The sequence below is a fragment of the Sinocyclocheilus anshuiensis genome, unplaced genomic scaffold, assembly GCF_001515605.1.
Source record: "Sinocyclocheilus anshuiensis isolate Anshui unplaced genomic scaffold, SAMN03320099.WGS_v1.1 scaffold469, whole genome shotgun sequence".
In the NCBI taxonomy this organism is placed as follows: Eukaryota; Metazoa; Chordata; class Actinopteri; order Cypriniformes; family Cyprinidae; genus Sinocyclocheilus; species Sinocyclocheilus anshuiensis.
Window position 1 is genome coordinate 765580 of NW_015537995.1, and position 9360 is coordinate 774939.

General features: G+C 32.1%; 1 protein-coding gene across 2 annotated transcripts in view; it reads left to right on the forward strand.

Moving 5' to 3' along the window:
• jag1a (jagged canonical Notch ligand 1a) overlaps positions 1 to 9360 on the forward strand; it is a 32741-nt gene that overhangs the window by 20641 nt on the left and 2740 nt on the right. For both annotated transcript variants that reach the window (XM_016470031.1, XM_016470042.1), the window contains exons 14-25: positions 1744 to 1908; positions 1995 to 2108; positions 2210 to 2323; positions 3444 to 3557; positions 3641 to 3757; positions 4308 to 4335; positions 5101 to 5186; positions 5903 to 6016; positions 7350 to 7459; positions 7549 to 7773; positions 7889 to 8020; positions 9002 to 9155. In XM_016470031.1, the coding sequence (XP_016325517.1) occupies positions 1744 to 1908; positions 1995 to 2108; positions 2210 to 2323; positions 3444 to 3557; positions 3641 to 3757; positions 4308 to 4335; positions 5101 to 5186; positions 5903 to 6016; positions 7350 to 7459; positions 7549 to 7773; positions 7889 to 8020; positions 9002 to 9155 (1473 nt within the window). The remainder of the gene's footprint in view (positions 1 to 1743; positions 1909 to 1994; positions 2109 to 2209; positions 2324 to 3443; positions 3558 to 3640; positions 3758 to 4307; positions 4336 to 5100; positions 5187 to 5902; positions 6017 to 7349; positions 7460 to 7548; positions 7774 to 7888; positions 8021 to 9001; positions 9156 to 9360) is intronic.

Below are 9360 nucleotides of genomic sequence, written 5' to 3' on the forward strand. Positions count from 1 at the left end.
CAGGGCATTAATGGTTTTATAAAAAATATTTTATAGTTTGTTACAGAAAAACAAGTTATGCTCAGAGTCCAGAGCCTCTATCATAACATTATAACAGTCACCTTATGAGTAGAGACCTATCGCGGGACCCAACGCAACAGAGTGCGGCGCAGGCAGGTAGAGACTCGTGTGTGCGGGATGCGGGAGAATAAGGGTGTACTCACACTAGGCAATCTTAATCGTGGCCGAGCGCGTTTGAGCCCCAGAGCCCGGTTCGTTTGACTAGTGTGATCGCTCTGTGCTGCACTCGGATTGCACAAATGGCTTTAAAAGTCATGGAAAGTCATTGTTCAGATGATTTGCTTTTCAAATAAGTTTATCTCGTTTAAAGGATGTTTGGATGTTTTTTCTCTAAAGCAAGACTAAATAAAAATACTTGTTAATTATGAAATTTTATTATTAATGATTATTAATTAATAATATTAGTAATTATTTTACTGTATAGCAAGTAAGAAGAAATAACAACGATAATAATAATTACTTTTTTGCAGTTATTATTATTTACTGTAAAACAAGAATTTAAGAAAATATTAAAATACTTTCATTATTACTTGAATAAATTATTATTACTTAGTAAAACATAATAATTAATGTTATTGTTATTAGTAATGTTGACAATAAGTATATTTAATATTCTTAATCAGCATAAAATAGTAGTAATAATAATAATAATATATTAATAATTAGCAACTATATAATAATACAAATAATAATCATTATTATTATTATTACTACTACTACTACTGATATATTCATAATTAACTATATTATTATTATTATTATTTATTAATAATAATTATTGTTATTTCATACTGATTAAGATTATAATAAATAAAATTATCATCAACATTAATTCAGTGCCAGTGAGCAACGGACTTTCAAAATAATAATAATAATAAAAACTGCGTTAATGTGCGATAAAATAATTGTCGGCGTTAATTAATTAATGCGTTAACGCAATAATAACACGTTAACTTGCCCAGCCCTAGTATTTATATATACATAGCAAATATACACAGTACACACACATATACTATGTAAACAAAAACGTTTATTTTGGATGCGATTAATCGCGATTAAATTAACTATATTATTATTATTATTATTTATTAATAATAATTATTGTTATTTCATACTGATTAAGATTATAATAAATAAAATTATCATCAACATTAATACTATTAATTCTATAATGATAATAATATTAATACTATAATAATAATAATAATTATTATTATTATTATAGGAGCAGTAGTATTAATGTTGATGATAATTTTCTTTATTATAATCTAATATTATTATAATAATAATAATAATTATTATTATTATTATTAGTAGTACTACTACTACTACTACTACTACTACTAATAATAATAATAAAAATTATATATTCATAATGATTAACTATATAATTATTGTTATTATTATTACTACTATTTTCATAATGATTAAGATTATAATAAATAAAGTTATTGTCAACATCAATACTATTAATTCAATAATATTAATAATAATAATAATTATAATAATTATTATTATTATTAGGAATGCTGTGGAGAGAAATCTAGCTAAAACCAGCTTCTATATGTTTTCTAGCTGGTCTGAATGACTGCCAGTTGCTGGACTTGATTCTGACTTATTCTAGATTAAGGATTTTGACCAGAAGGACTGTTGATGACTCAGATGACTCATGTTTTCCTGCAGTGATTGACAGCTGCACGGTTGCCGTGGCGTCTAACAGCACTCCGGGCGGCATGCGGCTCATCTCCTCTAACGTTTGTGGTCCTCACGGCCGCTGTCGAAGTCATGCCGGAGGGCACTTCAGCTGCGAGTGTCAGGAGGGATTCACCGGCACGTACTGCCATGAGAGTAAGCCCGATTCGTATCCCAGTGTCCTTTGCTGTCGTTAGATTCAATGCCTTTTCAGCAGAGCATCTCTCACTCTTTACTCTCAGACATCAACGACTGTGAAAGTAGTCCCTGCCGTAACGGCGGTACTTGCATTGATAAAATCAACGCATACCAGTGTATCTGTGCTGATGGCTGGGAGGGACACAACTGTGAGAGCGGTGAGTGCATTTCACCTTTGAATATCACTTTATGCAATTAAAAACACTTCTAATTTCTCCAATTATATTGATCGCTAAAATATTGTGCGTTTCCAAAACAGACATTGACGACTGCAGCATGAACCCCTGTCGGGATCGAGGAGTGTGCCGTGATCTGGTCAATGACTTTTACTGCGAGTGTGAAAACGGCTGGAAGGGAAAGACCTGTCACTCACGTAAGCCCCGCCTCCTTATTTGCATACCAGTATAAGTGGTGATAAGTATTACTATATATTTTAAGGTGATAAGTATTATAAAAGTGGCTTAATTTGTGTCAGTTAAACATCATGGCACTTCCACATCCTGGCATGAATTATATGATGATTTGTAAAATCATGTTAATTCGTAAAATCTTGAAATGTCCGGTGTCATTTCATGAAAATTTCTTTTGTCAGTAACATTTTTCTAGTTATGCTCAGTTTTAAAATATTTCAAATTGCACAAATGGCTGGAAAAGTCATTGTTCAGATGACTTTTTGCTTTTCAAATGAATTGATCTTGTTTTAAGGATGCTTAGATATTTTTGCTTTAAATAAGACTAAATAACAAAATACTCATGAATAATTATGAAATAGTTTATAATGATTATTAATTAATAATGTTAACACTATTGATAATTATTTTACTATTACTATTATTTTACTAATCATTAATTAAAATAATATTATTAATATAATAATAATTATTATTATTATCATTGTTGTTATTATTTAACTGTTGCTGTTATTTAAATGTTAAAGTAAAAATTCTAAAAATATTTATTATTATTATTAATTTGATTTAACTAACAAAGTTATAATAAAAAACATCTAAAATTTCGTCAACAATCAGCCACTATTGTCAAGCAGATTCAATATGTTTAATGTAAAAACAAAAATACAGTAAAAATCTTGCAAGTTTTTTCACAAATAAGAATATTGTCATTTAATAAAAATCTTTAAGAATGATATTTCATCTTTTTAATTTATGTGAAAAGATAATATAATTAAATATATAATCAAATGTATTTTTACAAAACTATTCGAAAAACGTCCCTGAACATTTTTGAGTGATGATACAAATGAATCATTGAATCAGAGTTTTGAATCAGTTCATTTAAACAGACTGTTTGAACTGATTCATGGAAACGAATCTGACTTTCTGACTAGTTTAATTTTTGCCAATCAAACGCTATTATCCTGCAAGTCACAAGACAATGAAAGGGTCGCAGAATTAGCCTAATAAATCATTCAAGTATGCAGTAATTGATTTGAATATAGTCCATTAGTCTGACAGCTGATTTGTTCTCGTTTATAGGCGAGAGCCAATGTGACGAGGCCACTTGTAACAACGGGGGCACGTGCTCTGACGAAGGCGACTCATTTAAGTGCATGTGTGCTCCTGGATGGGAAGGAGCTACCTGTAACATAGGTGAGCCGCTAACAACCTGGCTGAGCATTTTTGTGAACTGGCCTCTGAATCAGTTTCTAAAGCTTTTCCCCTTCACTCCACAGCAAAGAACAGCAGCTGCCTGCCGAACCCCTGCGAGAACGGAGCCACGTGTGTCGTGACAGGTGACAGCTTCACCTGTGTCTGCAAAGAAGGCTGGGAGGGCCTCACCTGCAGCCAGAGTACGGCAAAACTTCCTGTTCCACTTCCTTACTACTTCCTGTCTTGACTCCTGTCTACTTCCTGTTTCCAACTCTCACCTTCTGCTGCTTAAGGCTCTCTTCCAAACTATATACTCATTGGATAGCTCCTTAAAGCTGAAGTGTGTCGTTTCTGCGCCACTAGCGTCATCATTATAGCTGTCTCTGGATAGGAGAACGTTTTTTATCATACAAAAAAATGACACACGTCGCCTTTACCTTCAGTGGCAGAACGCCAGGCTTTTCTAAATGATCACAGAAAATGCCTTAAATAGTACAGAGTCTGATGAGTAGTTTCAGCTGAAATATTATTAGCAAACATAGCGTTGATGGATAATTGTTCAGGTGGGATTATGATCTGCCATTTATGACTGTGGTGAAATTATTGCGACTGATCTACTGGTTGACTATAATGTGAATTATAGACAGTCGTGCATGTGAACATGTTGAACAACGTGACAATAATCTTCATAGGAATGTTTCTGTTTTTGAATAACATTTAATAACAAAGTGTTTCATGTTTAATTTACAGATTCCAATGATTGCAACCCACAACCATGGTAAGCTTAATTTTAAGTCAATCAATTTTGTTGTTGCTTTCAAATTTCATTTAATATTGAATTTAATACATTTTAAAGCATGATTAAAATATCTTTTTCACTTATAAAACAATTTAATAATATAACAATAAATATAAGCAGCAATATTTACCTACATATATTTTTAAACCATTTTAATGTATGAAATACAGTGCAAATTAAGCACAGTAAATAGTATGCATAAAACTATATATAATATATATATACATTATAAAAATAGTATAAATAGTAAGCTTAATTTCAATTAAATAAATTATGTTGATGCCTTCAAGTCATATGGGAATGATCACATTTATGAAATACGCACACATAAACAACACCATAAAATAAAAAAGTATATATTTAAGTCCTGAACTTAATAGATTTTAATGAAAGAATCATGGCGGAGGCTAACTGGTTTTAATTATTATTATTTTTTTAATATAATTTTTTAAGTTTTTAATATAAGTTTTTAGTTTTTTTTATTTGTTATTGCTCTCTGTGGGTGCACAAGAATAAAAAAAATCATTAATAAATAAACAAATTATAAATAATAATAAACTGATATTTTCTTGCATTACCACTAAAAAGCTTTCTGTGTTTGCCAACAAGTGGAAGAGATAGGGAGAAATTGGAATTAAATCAGTTTACTGTATTTTAAGACATAACTTGAATAGAAATTGAAGGCAGCATGTGTCCTGGTGAACTTTGACCCCGTGTCTCATCATGTGTGTAATGTGTGTGCAGCTATAACAGCGGGACGTGTGTGGACGGTGATAACTGGTACCGCTGTGAGTGTGCCAGTGGATTCGCAGGGCCGGACTGTCGCATCAGTGAGTGATTCATGCTTCATCAGTGTGTTGTGAGGTTGTAGCTAAATTAATTCAATATAAATAGTCATATTGACACTAGGGTTGTGACGGTGAGGAAATTTTCCCACCGGGTTAATCGACGTGTGACAACACCGGTAATACCGGTATCACCGTGGGGGCGTTCCCTCTTTTCCTCGCTTTCCTTCGCTTTTAAATAGCTTGTAAAAGCGGCGTGCGCATTTTACTCAGCAAACAATGTGGAACCAATTAAATAAGAAACGAATGTTTTAAAAAAAACTTCCAAAATCAGATAAACGGCAAAAGTCAACAGGCTTTTCAAAATCCAAAATATTGCCAAACAGGCGGTTTTGCATCTCGTTTCGAAACTAAATCATCCGCGATCGTCTTGTCTGTCTCACCTCACTCTTCTTGTCAGTCAGCTCGTCTCACTCTCCTCATAAATTAAGTCTTATCTGTGATGCGACTGTCATTCGGCACGCTGCATTGAGCGGCCACGTTCAGTTTTTAATTGTAGTGTCTGTTCTTTTACTGAACTTTTTATTACTACAAAAAATCAAAACGACGGTGGGGGTCGGTGCCGCGGTGGATAAGTGATGTAACCGTTGTTGCAGCTTAACACCGGTATCACCGTCAGCACCGTCTATCGCGGCAAGCCTAATTGACACATAAGATGGTGATTTTACAGTGGTATTAAACATGCATGTCTCACCCCACAGACATCAATGAGTGCCAGTCGTCTCCCTGTGCGTTCGGCTCCACGTGTGTCGATGAAATTAACGGCTACCGCTGCCTGTGTCCACCCGGCAGAACCGGGCCCAGGTGTCAGGAAGGTACATGCTCCTTGCTTGCTGTTTAATATTAACATTATTAGTCATGCAGCTATTGCTCATACAGAATTCAAACTTAAGTGTTAAACCATTACAGAGTTGATACTTTCAATCATGCATTCATTAGGGGAACTTTTCTGTCCCCTAGAGAATCATTTAGATGTTTCTTTCTAGATTTAAAGGATATATTATAATAGCTTTTAAACTTTACTGTCTATTCTATTTATTATAGCTAATATAATATCTATTGTGTTAATATTATTGTGTAATTTATTTATTTATTTTTAATCATGATCAAACTAGGTTTGTTTGGTGTTGCTACTAAAACCCTTAGTATTTTTTTCCGCTGTAGATTTAAAGGATATATTATATCCTCAGTTTAGCTTTTAAACTTTTGATTTTATCTATTGTGTTAATATTATGATGTATTTTATTATTTAAAAAAAAAATCTAGATTTAAAGGATATATTATTGTAGCTTTTAAACTTTTGATTTTATCTATTGTGTTAATATTATGGTGTATTTTATTATGTTTTAATTTTTTTCTATATTTAAAGGATATATTATAGTAGCTTTTAAACTTTTGATTTTATCTATTGTGTTAATATTATGGTGTATTTTATTATGTTTTAATTTTTTTCTATATTTAAAGGATATATTATAGTAGCTTTTAAACTTTTGATTTTATCTATTGTGTTAATATTATGGTGTATTTTATTATGTTTTAATTTTTTTCTATATTTAAAGGATATATTATAGTAGCTTTTAAACTTTTGATTTTATCTATTGTGTTAATATTATGGTGTATTTTAATATTTAAAATAATCTAGATTTAAAGGATATATTATAGTAGCTATTAAACTTTGGATTTTATCTATTGTGTTAATATTATGGTGTAATTTTTTTTCTAGATTTAAAGGATATATTATAATAGTTTTTTTATTTTTTACTGTGACTATTGTGTTAATAGTATTATGGTTTTGTTTCATCATGAGCTCAGAGTTGGTTTGGTTTTGGTTTAATTTTTTTTTTTAATAATTCAGTATATTAAATAATTATAAAATGTACAAATAATACATTTAGTAATTTAAATTCAGAAGCAATCCATTTCTTTATTTTTGAATTAATGTTTCTTAATTAACAGTTACCACGCACAAGCTAACTTATTGTAATTAGCAAGATCGATGCTTTTTTTTGTCACAAACTGTGAATAATGGGACAAGCAATAAGTTTCAGTCAAGCATCAGTTTAATTTTTCAAGATCTCAATATTCAAAAGTGGAGAAGATAAAGTGTAGATGTAGCATGGTTTTTAAATGGCTTGTTTTTTCTCTCAGTCACCGGACGTCCGTGTGTGGTCGGAGGACGGATTGCTGTAGATGGAGCAAAGTGGGCTGAAGACTGTAACACCTGTTACTGTCACAGGGGGATTGTCAGCTGTACAAAGGTATGTCAGCGTGAGCCTGTGTGTTGTAGCTGTCGTTAATCATGGACAGAAGTTAATATTGATGCATTATTCCTTCCTCTCTTCCACAGCTGTGGTGTGGCCCTAAACCTTGCCGGATGCTTGGCTCGGGACGAGGCGACTGTCCTCTGGGTCAGCTGTGTGTGCCGGTGCGAGACGAGCAGTGTTTCGTGAAACCCTGCTCCTCACAGGGCGAGTGCTGGTCTGCTCACCGGCCGGTCGTGAGGGCCCGCTGTGACCCCGAGAGCGACTGCGCCAACGTCACCTTCACCTTCCACAAGGACACCATGCCACAGGTGAGGACACTGGGACTGGCATTTAAAGTGTGCTGGTGGGGTTGGGTGATTAGGTTGCATGTATTGGATTAATGCACACATTTTGAAATGTTTTCTGATTTGTTTTGGCTCTCAGGGAGTGACGGTGGAGCAGGTGTGTCGTGAGCTGAGGCATCTGTATGTGGCTAAAAACGTTTCAGCTGAGTTTTCCATCTCTCTGAGCTGTGAACTCTCTTCTGCCGCCAGTAATGAGATCCATGTGGCCATCGTAAGTCACATTCATGCAGTATTTCATTGGCTAGAAATAAATTGTTGTAGTGCAGTTTTAATATCCTTATAGTATTGAAGAATGACTGGAAAAGTCAAATTACTTTTGTTTATTATATTATTCTTTTTTATTTATATTATGTATTTTATTATAATTTATATTATTTGCACTAATCATTCTGCTTTAATTCAATAATAGCTTACAAGCTTCAGTCGTAAAAAAATGTTTAAATTTTTTTAATTTAAATGAGTGCTGTCAAACGATTAATCACGATTAATCGCATCCAAAATAAAAGTTTTTGTTTACATAATATATGTGTGTACTTTGTATATTTATTATGTATATATAAATATACACACATACAGTATATATTTTGAAAAATGTACATGTATTTACATGTCTATTCATATAATGTATATTATAAATAAATATATTTAATATATAAACAGCATATTTTTCTGAAATATATACATGCAACATGTATATATTTATATTCATATAATTTATAATATATGTAAATATATTTAATATATAAACATAACATTTTTCTGAAATATATACATGCATTTATACGTACATAATAAATATACACAGTACACACACATATATTATGTACACAAAAACTTTTATTTTGGATGCAATTAATCGCGATTAATGCTTTGACAGCACTAATTTAAATATTTTGTTCATTTGTATTTTATTATTATAATTTTTATTATTTTCATTTTAACACTATGTATTTAATTCTGATTTAATTTAATAATAGCTTATTAAAATATTTATGTTGATGCATTTTAAAGGAAATTTATTATATTATATTATTTTATTATATATTATGTTGTTGTATTATATTTGTTATAATTTTAACACCCCATGCATTTAGTTCTGCTTTAATGTAATAACAACAGCTTCAGTCATAAAAAGACACAAACAACTATTTAAGTCAGGATTATATTTTAAAGGAAATATTGTGTTTTGTAGCATGTGACTGAGGATGGCATTCACGGCCGAGTTCCTGTTAAAGAAATCACGGACAGCATCATCAATCTGGTGAGCAAACACAGCGCGAACAGCTCCATCATCGGCTCCATCGCTGAGGTCCGTGTTCAGCGCAGACAGCCGCAGAACCCCAATGGTGAGACACCATAGGAAGCTCTTAACATTAGAGGAAGTAGCCGCAGGTACAAATGATGGATGCTCTGATTGGAAATAAAGCACCATTTTATGCAAATTCAGAGCAAATACATAAATATTAAGATTAGTGCTGTCAAACGATTCATCACGATTAATCGCATCCAAAATAAAAGTTTCTGTTTACATAATATATGTGTGTGTACTGT